The 14,630-nt window shown below is 38.7% G+C and overlaps 1 protein-coding gene across 1 annotated transcript in view; it reads left to right on the top strand.

The window, feature by feature from the left end:
* The window catches only part of GREB1L (GREB1 like retinoic acid receptor coactivator), a 144,591-nt gene that overhangs the window by 48,792 nt on the left and 81,169 nt on the right, over positions 1 to 14,630 (top strand). Inside the window, exons 7-11 of the mRNA XM_040632672.1 lie at positions 6,876 to 7,004; positions 10,257 to 10,373; positions 10,953 to 11,072; positions 12,131 to 12,268; positions 13,897 to 14,082. Of these exons, the coding sequence (XP_040488606.1) occupies positions 6,876 to 7,004; positions 10,257 to 10,373; positions 10,953 to 11,072; positions 12,131 to 12,268; positions 13,897 to 14,082 (690 nt within the window). The remainder of the gene's footprint in view (positions 1 to 6,875; positions 7,005 to 10,256; positions 10,374 to 10,952; positions 11,073 to 12,130; positions 12,269 to 13,896; positions 14,083 to 14,630) is intronic.

Raw genomic sequence — 14,630 nt, 5'->3', positions numbered from 1 at the left:
AGTGTCCACCATCCATGATAAATTTAACAATAGAAGCATGTGCAAGGTGGTAAAGATTAGGGAATAACATGATAGGATTTACAGTTTGGAAAGTTCACCCTGACCTTATCTAATGCTCATCTGTGCTTTCTGATTATTCTATAATTGGTATGTTCCAAAATTTGTCTGTTAATGAAATAAGACAAACGACATACATGAAGTAAATTTTCAAAAATTCAGAATGAAACCGGGGGGTCTTATCAGATTGTCTTGAGATAAATAAAAGGGTGCAGAACACCAACACTTTAGTAGACAGAGGAAAACTTGCACAAGAACAGTGCTCATCTTGTTGACCATTTAACCCATAGATCTTAGCAAGTTTCTTGACACATGGTAAGTGCTCAATAAATAATTGCTGAATAAATAAATAAATGCAGCAGTGGGATTCAGTATGTTAGGTACTGAAAAGTGTCTCTTGGATTTGGGGATTAGATCATTGGTAACTTGGCAAAAGCAGTGTCGTTGAAATGGAATTACCCTTTAAAGTCACTATGTGTAGGGGCACCTGGATGGCTCATTTGGTTAAGCATCTGCCCTCGGCTCAGGTCATGATCTCAGGGTCCTGGGATCCAGCTCTGTGTTGTCAGGCTCCTTCAGGCTCCCTGCTCAGCAAGGAGCCTCTTCATCTCCCTCTGATCCTTCTCCCCGCTTGTGCTCTCTCTTTCTCAAATAAATAAATAAAATATTTTAAAAATTAAGTAAAATCGCTCTGTGTAATCTAATACTGAAGTAAATGCTCACTTTGTACAATTAAGTACTTCTGATGCCAGTTGTCCGTCTCCACATAACTGTTTTCTATCTTTATTTTTTAAAAAATTTACTTATTACACTGTTTTGAAATATTTACATTTCGAAAAATATACATGCATACATCAATATATGCTGTATTCAAATATGCACAGTGAAGTTTTTCTTCCATCCCCCCTCATTTCTACATGCCCCCACCACACAGGTAATCACTGTCACTAGTTTCTCATGAATCTTTCTAGACTTTCTTTATATCTATTCAACCAGGCACAAGCATGTATTCTTATTTTTATACATTTTTTTTTACTCCAAAGGCAACATTTTGTACATACTCTTCTGCACTTCACTTTCTCATATAGCTATCTCTTAGAAATATTTTCAAATCAATAAGAGCTTCCTCATTATGTTTTACTCTTGCATACTGTCACACTGTGTGGATGTGCCATAATTTATTTACCCTATCCCCTATTGATGGGCATTTATATTGTTTTCAAACGATGCAACAATAAATAAATATGTTTAAACATGTATATAAATACCCCGGAATTGCTGGATCAAACATGTATTCATTTGTATTCATCAAACATTCATTCATTCATTCAAATGCTGTAAATTACTCTCCATAAAGGTCCTACCAGTACATTTGTGTCAGTTTGCATTTCCACAGAGGCTCACTAACAAAGTTTATTTTTGAACTTTTGGATTCTGTCAATCTGATGGGTGAAAAATAATATCTGAGTGTGGTTTTAATTTGCATTTTCCTTATTGTTGATATTGCGCATCTTTGCATTTGTTCAAAAACTATTTGCATCTTTTATCTATAAACTTAAAGTTCCTTTCCCTTGACTTGTATGTCATAGTTTGGGTTTTGCTGGAATCAGAGCCCAAAGGAAGGATTTGGGCGTGAGTAGTTTATTTGAGAAGTGATCCCTATGAGGAGGAGTAAGCCAAAAAAGAGTGTGTTTTCTGTATAGTTGCTTTAACCAAGAGGGCTTGAATCTACCAGGGTCTCTAAGAAGCATGCAGAATGCCTCCCAGAATTATCCTTCCAAAGAATGGAAAGCTAGGACATTTATTCTTAGTCCTCCATTAGCTGAGGGCTGCCCCAGAGTTGTTAACACTTCCTCACACTTTTGGACCACACACAAGCTAAGAGCTTGATGGCCTTGAAGAAGGCCCTGCGATAAAAAGCTTGAAGATGCTAGATATGAGCTTGAGGTAAGATGCTGCCCCCAAGAATCTGAACTCACACAAAACTGTCCACCATAGCTCCTACTGAAATCAAAGATGGGCCAAAGGGAAAGGGTATGGGACAACAAAGGATCTCCAACAGTAACCTTTATTCTTATTGACTTCTGTTAATAGGAATATAGGGTAATAGTGAGCTATAAATATTATCCCTGGTTTATAATTTTGCTTATAGTGTTTTTTAAATAACAGCTTTATTGAGATATAATTCATATATCTTACAATCTACGCATTAAAAGTGTACAATTAATGTTTTTTTAGTATATTCACAGAATTGTGCAACCATCACCACATAAACTTCCGAACATTTTCATCACTCCAAGAGAAATCATGTATCCATTATCAGTCACTCTCCATTTCAGCCCTCCACTCCCAGCCCCTGGGAACTATAAATCTACTTTCTATTTCTATGAATTTGTCTGTTCTGGGCATTTCATATAAATGGAATCATGCAACATATGGCCTCTTGTGACTGGTTTCTTTTATTTGGCATATTGTTTTCAAGGTTCATCCATGTTGTAATATGTAGCAGTACTTCATTCCTTTTTACTGCTGAACAGAATCCCATTTTATGCATATGCCACATTTTATTTATGCATTCATCAGTGTATAGACTTTTGGGTTGTTTCCACTTTGGGGCTATTAGGAATAATGCTGCTACGAACATTTGTGTATAGACTTTTGTGTGGAAATACATTTTTACTTATTTTTCATTTCATACCTGTGAGTGGAATTGCTGGGTCGTATGGTAACTATATATATCCATTCGAGGAACTATTTCCAAAGTGTCTGTACCATTTTACATTCCTACCAACAATGTGTGAGGGTTCCAATTTCTCCATATCCTCACCAACACTCTTCATTGTCTTTTTTGTTTATTTTAGACATTCTAGTGGGCATGAAGTAGTATCTTGTGGTTTTGATTTGTATTTCTCTAACGGCTATGATGAGCATTTTTTCATGTGCTTATTGGTTGTTCGTACATCTTCTTTGGAGAAATGTCTATACAAATCATTTGCCCATTTTTCAGTTGGGTTATTTATCTTTCTATTTTGAGTTGTAACCCTTCTTTATATATACTGGATACAAGTCCTTTATCAAATATATGAGTTGCAAATATTTTTCCCACTGTATGGGTTGTCTTTTCACGCTCTTGATGGTGTCCTTTGAAGCACAATTTTTTTTTTATTTTCACGAAGTTCAATTCATTTATTTTTTCTTGTGTTGCTTGTGCTTTTGGTGTCACAACTAAGAAACTTTTGCCTAATCCAAGGCCACGAACATTTACTTCTATGTTTTCTTCCAAGAGTGGTGTAGTTTTAGCTCTTACATTTAGATTTATAATCCATTTTTGGTTAATTTTTGTATATGGTGTGAGGAAGAGATCCAGGTTTATTCTTTTGCATGTGGATATCTAGTTGTCTTATAATCATTTGTTGAAGATACTGTTTTTTTAACCCATTGAATTTTCCTGGCACTCCTGTCAAAATTTAATTGCCCATAAAATGCAGTGGTTTATTTCTGGACTCTTAGTGCTATTCATCGATCTTTTAATCTTGATATATCCTGAAACTCTGGTGAACTCATTTATTAGCCCTAGTCATTTTGTAGTCTTTTCCTTAGTATTTTCTTTTTGTCCATTTCATCTGAGTAATCTAATTAAATATCTGTATGCTAGGGCCGCCATAACAAAATATCACAGACTGAGTGGTTTAAACAACAGAAATTTAATTTCTCAAAGTTCTGGAGGCTGCAAGTTCAAGAAAGATCAAGGTGCCATACAATTGGTGTTTCCTGAGGTCTCCCACCTTGACTTGCAGATAGTTGCCTTCTTTCCGTATCTTCACATGGCCCTTCCTTTGTGTGTGTGTGTATCCCTTGTTTCTCTTCCTCTTCTTATAAGAACATTGTCAGGGGCACCTGGGTGGCTCAGTCGGTTAAGTGTCTACCTTTGGCTCAGGTCATGATCTTAGGGTCCTGGGACCAAGCCCCGTGTCAGGCTCTCTGCTCAGCGAGGAGTCTGCTGCCATTTACAACAATATGGATGGTGCTAGAGTTATTATGTTAAGTGAAATAAGTCAGAGAAAGACAAATACCATATGATTTTACTCATGTGGAATTTAAGAAACAAAACAAGCAAAGGAAAAAAGAGAGAGAGAGGCAAACCAAGAAACTATAGAAAACAAACTGATGGTTACCAGAAGGGAGGTGGGTGGGGGGATGGGTTAAATAGGTGATAGGGATTGATGAGTGCACATGTTGTGGTGAGCACTGGATATTGTATGGAATTGTTGAATCACTATATTGTACACCGGAAACTAATATTACACTGTATGTTAACTAACTGTAATTTAAATAAAAACTTAAAAAATAGACTAATATAATGAACCAACACCATAGACCTATCACCCACCTTCAAAATTATGAGCGCACATGGACACTATTGTTTAATCTTACTTTCTCTCTCCTTCTTTCCCTCAATATGTTCAAACAAATCCCAGACATTATAGTAAGAAGTACTGTAAAGTTTTCTGCATATAGTTGTGTACATTTCTTATTAAGCTTATTCCTAGGCATTTTATCCAGCTATAGATTGTTATAGATATGAAGATTGATTTCTGTACATTGACTTTGTTCCTTTTCATTACTTTAAAAATATTGGTTTCTGGGGCGCCTGGGTGGCACAGCGGTTAAGCGTCTGCCTTCGGCTCAGGGCGTGATCCTGGCGTTATGGGATCGAGCCCCACATCAGGCTCCTCCGCTATGAGCCTGCTTCTTCCTCTCCCACTCCCCCTGCTTGTGTTCCCTCTCTGGCTGGCTGTCTCTATCTCTGTTGAATAAATAAGTAAAATCTTTAAAAAAAATAAAATAAAAATAAAAAATAAAAATATTGGTTTCTGCTAATTTGAATTCAGTGATTTGAAAAAAATAAGGCAAATCACCACCCTTCGTAATTTATCAACTACCTTTTACCTATATGTTTACCTGGGCAGTTAGAAATATGCTAAAATTATAAGTATAAACTACTGTAATAAGTTGCTAGCCTTGTCCCCAACAATACAATCGTGGCCTGAAACATAATGACCAACCTGTATAATAGCACAGCAAAGTCACCTGGGATTCCTATCCTATAAGATTCTCTATTAAGACATGAAAAACTGTCTTCCAGTTTCCTGCAACACTGTAATGTTATATGTACAGTTGCTGGTGTCTGTTCTTCCTGTAGAACTCAGAACCACTCCCTAGTGCTAAAGTCCCGCCCTCAGAGAGGCACATTAACTCTTCTGAGCCAGTGAGGAACCATTTCAATTTCTTGAGTTCTTATGAGGAGCATCGATTAGAAGTATCAGGACTCACGCTGTGGTATGAATACTTACTTTTTATTTATTTATTTATTTTTTAAGATTTTATTTATTTATTTGACAGAGATAGAGACAGCCAGCGAGAGAGGGAACACAAGCAGGGGTAGTGGGAGAGGAAGAAGCAGGCTCATAGCAGAGGAGCCTGATGTGGGGCTCAATCCCACAACGCCGGGATCACGCCCTGAGCCGAAGGCAGACGCTTAACCGCTGTGCCACCCAGGCGCCCCAAATACTTACTTTTTAAAGGTTTTATTTACTTACTTGAGAGAGGGAGAGAGCATGAGTTGGGGGCGGGGCAGAGAGAGAGAGGGAGAAACAGGCTCCCTGCTGAGCAGGGAGGCCAACACAGGACTCGATCCCAGGACCCTGAGATCATGACCTGAGCCAAAAGCAGACACTTAACTGACAGAGCCACCCAGGCGTCCCTGAATACTTATTTTTGAGATAATTTCTTTTTTTTTTTTTTTTAAAGATTTTATTTATTTATTTAACAGAGATAGCCAGCGAGAGAGGGAACACAAGCAGGGGGAGTGGGAGAGGAAGAAGCAGGCCCACAGTGGAGGAGCCTGATGTGGGGCTCGATCCCATAACGCAGGGATCACGCCCCGAGCCGAAGGCAGGCGCTCAACCGCTGTGCCACCCAGGCGCCCCTTGAGATAATTTCTAATGTAGTACCACGAATATCCTGCTTTTTAGAGCATTTTTTCTTTTCAAACTCTCAGAGGGTTTTAACAGTCCCTTTTGACGCTTGCTGGTATTAATTGATTAAGCTGTTCTGGCAGAATGGAGTCAGGAATTGGGGGTCTATACTCATTTTGGAAAACTCTAGTTGGCTTTTGTGTTTATGTTCCCCATAGCCTGTCTCTAAAATGGCATGTGGTTTTTCTGGGCTGAATTATTTTCTGAATCTGAATAGAAACCTTCTTTTGGGTGTACCTGGTATTACATAGGTAAATTGATTAATTAGTTAATTAATTTGTTATTCCAAAAATTAAAACAAACTTTCCTTCAGAGAAAAGTGCTTTCTCCTCCATTGCAATGACTTAGTTTGCAGGGCACCTTTTAAATGACAAAGTCATCTGGACAGGGATAAATATATTTCATTAAAATACGACTTTAAGGGGAACTGTGAAGATAGTTTTAATATGGCACATAATGATATCCTCGATGCTACATATGACTTTGACTGAGTTAAATGACAACTACTCCTTAAGGTAGTACTACCTACCTCATTGAGTTTTTATAGGGATTAAGTGAATTGATGTATTTAAAGTCCTTAGACTAGTACCCAGCACATTAAAAAAAAAACAAAAACAAAAACAAAAACCCTGAACACAGAGAAACTGACTTTCTTAAAATAGGTTAAGGATAAAACTAAAATTTTAACCATCTGCTTTCTCTCACCTCATTCTTATTGAATTAACTCCCTTCCTGCATATAAAATAGTTTCTAATTTGAACAACCTCTTTCATTTTCAAGATTCGCCGATTCTCAGTCCAGCTAATTCTGCAATCAATTTAAGTGGAGCTCAGGACCTGACCCGGAATAAGAATGTTGTGAAGCCACTGGCTTTATCTTTGCAGGTTGTAGGGAAGACTTTTGCTGCAGGTGATGTTTTCCTCACTTATACTTCTTTGGTAAATACGTAGTCTATAAAAGACTTGTGTGAAATCTCATTGACAATTTGGTAGAAGAAAACAGACGCTCTTTTCCTGCCAGTTGAAGACAGAAGTGGGGCTGTCTATAATATTGTATCATTATACAAAGCTTTTTATTCCGTATGCTCCACCCAGAAGAGTCAAAGAATGACATTTAGCACATGGGGAGACAGAGCAGGTTGGTTCTATTCAGCAAACATTTCTTGGATACCTGCCATTTTGAGGAACCGAGGATGCAAAGATAAATAAGGCTCAATCCCTGACCTCTTTTTTTTGTGGTTTTATTATTGCTTTTAATTTCTTTTTTTTAATGATTTTTTATTATATTATGTTAGTCACCATACTGTACATCCCCGGTTTCAATTCCTGACCTCTAATGCACTTATAATCTAGTAGAGAAGATAGAATTATAGGAAAGTATTTTCAGTGTATTGTAGTAAATACAACAATATGCTGGGGGAGCACAAAGGAGGGAGAGAGTTTTAGCTCAACATTTTAGAGAGTAATGAAGAATGAGTTCTTGGAGGAGCTTGATCTTAAATTATGAAGAGATATTCAACACACAGAGGAGTGAGGGAAAGATCTTTCAAATTTAGGGGAGGGGTGCCTGGATGGCTCAGTCGTTGAGCATCTGCCTTCGGCTCAGGGCGTGATCCCGGCGTTCCGGGATCGAGTCCCACATCGGGCTCCACCGCTGGGAGCCTGCTTCTTCCTCTCCCACTCCCCCTGCTTGTGTTCCCTCTCTCGCTGGCTGTCTCTCTGTCACATAAATAAATAAAATCTTAAAAAAAAAATTTAGGGGAAATCCAGGACCAAAGCTTGAAAGGAAAGGAAAGAAAAGAAGCTGCATGATGTGTGCAGGAACTTCCCAGTGGTTTGGACTTGTTAGAACGGTAAAATGTAAAACTCAGGGAGTGGCAGGGAGCAAGTAGTGGGCAAGGGAAGCACGAGTTTTACTCTGTAACTTATGGGACAAAGGAGTAGCATGATCTGATCTGAACTTGAGCTAGATCACTTTGGCAGCAAAAAAAAAAAAAAAAAAAAGAAGTAGAAAACTAGTTGGAGGTCATTTCAATAGGTGAGAAATGATGATGTCCTTGACTTCGGTAATAATAGGTAGGAGAGGAGGAAACAGATTGGAGAACTACTCAGGAAGTAAAATCAGCAGAATTTGGCTGATTAATGTAAGCAAGAAGCGGAAGAAGGGGTCTTGGTCTGTACCTGTCTGTCTGCTAATGGTGATGCAATTATGTGAGACAGGAAATACAGAAGAAGGAGGAGAGTTCAACTGTGAGTAATGGTGGACATGTTGAATTTGAGATACCCATGAAATGTCCAAGGGCAGTAGCTCAGCAGTCATCTAATTTATTGTACCTGAGATTAAAATCACCAGGGTAAATAGGATCTGCTAAAGAGAAATGTTGGGTAAGGCAAGCTGTTAACTAAAGATAACATTTTAGAAGATGCTAGTGTTTAAGGAAAAGAAATGGTCAGAAAGGTAGAGGAAGAATGAGCCTATCATTCTTGGAAATTTTATAGCAGTTAAGCATCATAATTTATTGTGACCACTTTTATTCTTATTCTGTTCCAACAGTTCTTGCAGGATCCTTCTGGTTAGATTACAGACTTGAACAAACTGAATCCAAGTTTTTGCAGTATTAAAAAAGTTAATCAAATTATGAATCCTGGCAGTAACCAGCATGGTTGCTAAAACCATCAGATGAAGGGCTGATGGACAAATTTTTTTTTTTTAAGATTTTATTTATTTATTTGACAGAGAGAGAGAGAGAGCACAAGCAGGGGGAGCAGCAGAGGGAGAAGGAGAAGCAGGCTCTCTGATGAGCAGGGAGCCTAATGTGGGACTCGATCCCAGGACCCTGGGATCATGACCTGAGCCAAAGGCAGATGCTTAACCCGCTGAGCCACCCAGGTGCCCCAATGATGGACACCTTTATAATTTGAGGATTAGGTTAACAACTCTTGAACCCACTGATCAATCTTAACGTGACAAGAAGAGAGAAAGCCAGTTATCGTGTGCCTGCTAATGGAAGCATATGAGAGTATTTATGAGATGCTCTTGCACAAAAACCCAAACCTAAATCTGAGTAAGCCTCTATATCTAATAATTTGTATGTAGGAAATAGAGGGGATGTTAAATGATGCCAAAGATAACCAATCAGCAAAATTCAGAAAATGAAAAAATTCTGCCAGATTTTCACCAAATTAACTGGAAGAAAGAAAAAAGAAGGGGAATCCTATAGATTAAAGGAGGTTCAAGGAGGGGGGAAAAGGGATGCAACTGACACTATATGGAGTCTGGAAAACGTCTCAGCAAAAATGACATCATCTTAAATCTCGTTGCAGTATGACCTTATCCTGATTCAAGCAAATTATTTTTAAAATTTGTGAGACAGTCCATGAAATGCAAACACTAACTGAATATTTTTATTATACTAATAAATGTGAGCTTTTAAAAAGGGGGTTTAAGGGACATAAAAACTAAATTCAATGTGTGGATCCTTTTTGAACCCTAATTTGAGGAAGTCCACTGTAAAAAACCATTTCTGAGATAACAGGGGGGAAATGTGAACACTACTGGGATATTTGGCATTAAGAAATTATTAATCGCTATTAATTTGAAGTATAATAATGATATTACAGTTACATTTTTAGGAGTTCTTTTCTTTCAGAAACTCATACAAAAATATTTATGGATGAAAGAATATAAATAAGTTCACTTCAAGATAATCTAGAGCAAGTCTGTGACTATGTTGTGTGAAGAGGAAGTGTCTTGATTTATATTTATCTAAAGCGAGATTGGCCCTGTGTTGATAAATGTTGAGGCTGGGTGGTAGCAATGTGGTTTATTGTACCATTCTCCAAATTTCTTGGAGATTTTCAAGATACAAAGTTAAAAAAGGACAGCAACACAATTTCTCTTTCTTCCACCCTCCATCTCCAAAGACATCACTGAAAGTGATTCTAAAAGATCTCTTGGGATCCTAGAAAATTATTTTTAGGTGACATTTCATTTTAAAGAGGGTACTACTCTGATGGTTGTAGTCCATTTTACACAAGGGACTGTCCTGTCAGTGAGACGTCTTCGAATCCTGGAGCGTGAGGTTTATGGTATGGTTGCAGCGCCATGGAACGCAGTGTGCGGCTCAGCCCCTGTTCTGAATATTCCTCTCCTGTGCCACAGATGCTGCTAATGGAAACAGTAGCCATGGAGGGAAGAGCAATGCATCCAGCTCCACCCTGGCCCGCCCAGGGAACTACTCTTTGTCACCAAGACCTAGCTATGCATCAGGAGACCAAGGTACAATACCCATCTTAGAGTTTTGAAATAATGCACCTTAATTATGGAAGACATGCTATGGCATTTGGAATGATGAATTATCTGACAGTGCTCTCCTAGTTTTTCCTTAGCTTCTCATCCAAGGTTTCGAAGGTTTATGATTGGTGAGAACAATGATGATTAAAAGTCTTGGTGATATATGAGCCTAGCTAGAAAAAAAAGTTGAAACAAATATATAAGGAAACCATGAGCTTTGCTGACCAAAGACAGAAATCAAGGTTCCTCTGTGTTGCATGACCCTGGGCAAATCTGAGCCTTCATTTCGCCATCTACAAAATGGGTATAACAGTATACTTATCCTACAACTTCACCATGTTATTGATAGAACTTAATGAAATAATCTGGGTAAAAGTGTAAATGGTAAAACAGCGTACGAATGTTAGGTGGTATTGTTAGGGTGAGTTTTTCTAATTTTATCTTTACCTCTAGAAGAATGGCTCAGACTTTCTGAGTATAATCAGATTAAAGGCTCTATGTTACTTTGAATTCTCCCTTTCTTCCACTACTAAGGACAAGGCTCGTCTTTCTTTTTGCCTTCAGCTACCATGTTCATTTCTGGGCCACCAAAGAAACGACACCGGGGATGGTATCCTGGGTCACCTGTCCCACAACCTGGTTTAGTTGTACCTGTTCCAACAGTTCGCCCTCTTTCAAGAACTGGTAAGATTTCAACAGAAGATGGGTTCTCAGTTTTTTTGAATTAGCAGAGGTATCTTCTCCTATTCTTTCCCTGAACCTTTGAAGATAAATTTCCTTATCCAACCATTGTGTCCGGTATTATGTAAGGAAATTAATAGTAGCTGATATTTTGTCCCCATCACATCTGCCTCCCCTAAAAGTACATGCATCATCACAACAGATCTTAACTCACCATCTGGCTTTGTTTTGGTCTACAGTATCGATAAACCATTCTTTACATAGGGCACGATGCAACTAACCCACCATCATAGGGCACAAATGCGCTTGCTTTGCCATTTGTGGTGTTAGATGTGTTTTCCTATTATCTGATTCCTTTATGTGACACGCACCTTTTATTTCTGGCCTGGACAGCTTAGTCTGTGGCTAGAAACCTGAAAAGCCAACTGGTTCTCCTTTAGAATAGCCAAACCATGGCCACTGGGTACCTACTGGTAACTCTTTAAATACTGGTCTACCCTGCTGTACTAAGCACAGACAAATGTAAATATATCATTTCTAAGGCATAATTGGGATTCTTTAAAAATTTAAGTTTGCTTAAATAGTTTTAAAGACTACATAGAGATGCAGTATATACAAAGAATTATGCCAATATGTTACTGTGTTTGCCTCTAGATAATACCGATTAATGATGAGTTTATTCTTCTTCACTCTTTTCTGTATTTTTCAAATTTTCTATAATGAGTAAATAAGCCATGATAATTGGGATGGGGATGGAGGGAACTAAATACAAAACAGAATCCAAAAGATTGCATGTGGAAAAACAACTAGAAGAAAGAACTATGAAAATGCTAAACAGTAGTTATCTCCAGGTGATGTGATTATGATTGGGGTTGTTTCCTCCTGTTTTTCTCACTTCTAATTTTATACAATAAACATGAATTGCTTTAATTAAAAAAAAAAAAACGAACCATTACACTTCTAAAACTTCTCTATTAAAAGTATTAAGACTGTGTTGATTTCAATGGTATTTCATTTAGCTTTCATGTCTAATCCTTCTTGTCAAACAACTTTTTTTCCAGAGTCCCTTTTATCTGCCCCAGTTCCACAGACCCCATTAACTGGAATTTTACAACCTCGACCCATTCCTGCAGGGGAAACTGTAATTGTTCCTGAAAACCTGCTGAGTAACTCAGGAGTTAGACCAGTAATTCTGATAGGTAAGGGAAAGGAATTTCAAGTTGCCTGTGTGTGCTGGGATCTAGGACTGTCTCTCCATTTCAGTGTTCGTGTATTTATCCATGTGTTCATGCATGTATTCATTCATCCATATATCGATTCTTTCATCTTTTATCAGTCAGCTCCCTCATGCTGTTAAGCATGTGACTAGAAGTTGGGAATAAGGCAGAGCCTTTTTGCCCACAGGGAGCACTGTTTAGTGCGGAGTCTGTCGTGGGAATAAGTACAATATTGTGAGACCTGAGCTAGTAGAGGTTCACAACCAACAACTCCAAGAACTCAAAGGAGAGAGAGCTTAACTCTGCCTGGAGGGAGTCTGAGAAGACTTCTCAGAGGTGATGTTTCAGCTGGGTCCTGAATGGAAAGGGACGTTCTGGTCAAAGGGAGCCAAACCACAGAGAAAAGAAACGAGCTGAACCAGCTAACAGGCCCCCTTTGGGAGAACCACGAGGTCCCAGAGTTGCATGGGGAAGCATCTGTGAATCGCTTATCTTTACAGAGTCTGAGTCCTTCCAAACTGTCTATAAGTGGAGGTGTAGAAATTTAGAGGTCCCTAGAATCCAGGACTAATTTCGTGCTTTTCAGACCCCCATCAAGAATTACCTCTTTCGGGGACTATCCTAGGTCAGAAGGAGGCTTCCTGTTTTACCTTTGGGACTAAATAGATGGGATGGTTAAGCCCCACTGGATCTTTAGGGTATGTCTATATGAGGTGTTACCTGCTTCTTTTGGTTGACTTGAGCCTACCGACATGGCTGGTTTTGCTTCAAGCCCTATCCTTTATCTGGCTGTCCTATCCCCTGCTTCTGGGCCTATAGGCACTGGAAGAATCCCAGTTGTTTAAATTCAATATGGTCAGGAAATTTTTATTAAACATTTGAGTAGTGTGCATAATGGAGCTAAGTCTTGGAAAGATATGTAGAACATGGGGACCCTTTGGTGTCTGCCTTTTAGAAAGTCTCACAGAGGAACTGCCCCTCTTTTTACCATGCCACCAAAACAGGGTATGTTTTCAACATATTTTTGTCCTATCTACTTCTAATGTAATTTGAGGCTATTTACCGACATTTGAGAAGAGAACATAAAAATAACAAAGATAGCACAAAGAGTAGGAACCTGCAAGTACCTATGACTAGAAGAATATTGCTGGTTATCAGTGAGTTTGTTAGCTTTTTAAAATGTTTAAGAAAACCTCAGCAAATGAAATATGTTATTGTGGTTTGTTTTCTGGCTTCTTGTGTTTAAAGAAACTTGATCAAGAATTCTATTGGAAAATATTTTATCATTGCAGTTTTGCGAAAGGTTACAGAGATGTTTTGCAAATTCTCATCAATCCTCTGTGGCAGATATAATATTAACATGCCTCCTCTGTGGAAAACAGAGATGATATCATCTGAGTCTTTTGCTTCCTGCTCACCTGATTAAGTATAAGGGTAGAATTCGGAAGCATCTGAGGGAATTCCCTAGAATATTCGAGTGATTTTGTTTGGCAACCATCTCAGAGGGCAGGAAACTTTGTTAAGCATCTTTGATCCTAGCTGGGCACGTGTACCTGGTTGGACCTCAAAAAGAAATGTTGAACTTTATTGACCTGCTTCTATTGGGGCAGGCTATGGCACTTTACCCTATTTCTATGGAAATGTTGGTGACATTGTTGTGAGTCCTCTGCTGGTGAATTGCTACAAGATTCCACAGTTGGAAAACAAAGATTTGGAACACTTAGGGTTGACTGGCAGCCAACTCCTGAGCGTGGAAAACATGATTCTTCTGACGATACAGTATCTTGTGCGGCTAGGTAAGCGATTTTCAATAATTATTTGGTGGTGATAATTTTTATTCTTTTTTGCATCATGCGTTTTTCCTTTCCCCACTTTATCACATTTATCCACTTGTCCATCTCTTACTTTCCCCTTTTAATTTCTAATATTCCCTTCCTTCAACCCCACTGTCTCTGTTCCCTTTCCTTTCCCATTTCTTTTCTACTCCTTTTTGTCACTTGCTTCCCTCCCCCCTCCCCCCCATTTCTCTCCTATCTGACTGATCTCCCTAGCTTCTTGCTTACCTCTTTGGGTCCTAGAAGAGATAAATTGCGCCACCTAGTGTCCAGTCTCATGATGGTCCTAAAGTCTCTAGAATAGTTCATACAGGCAGAACCTCAAGGGGCAGTGCCATGGGCACCCTCCTTCCTTGGGGAGTCTGGCCAAGCCACCCTTCCGAAAGTGCAGCTGTCATCTGGAATGCAAATGAAACCATTGCCTTAGACAATTATTTTACAGTTTTCTACTTAGCCTTTTTATCTTGTTTAGCCACTGTCCCTACATCCATTTTTTTTTTCTTCTCCAG

Source organism: Ursus maritimus, unplaced genomic scaffold (genome assembly GCF_017311325.1).
Source record: "Ursus maritimus isolate PB19 unplaced genomic scaffold, ASM1731132v1 scaffold_18, whole genome shotgun sequence".
In the NCBI taxonomy this organism is placed as follows: Eukaryota; Metazoa; Chordata; class Mammalia; order Carnivora; family Ursidae; genus Ursus; species Ursus maritimus.
The sequence above is the reverse complement of the archived record's forward strand: the minus strand, read 5'-3'. Positions and strand labels throughout refer to the sequence as shown.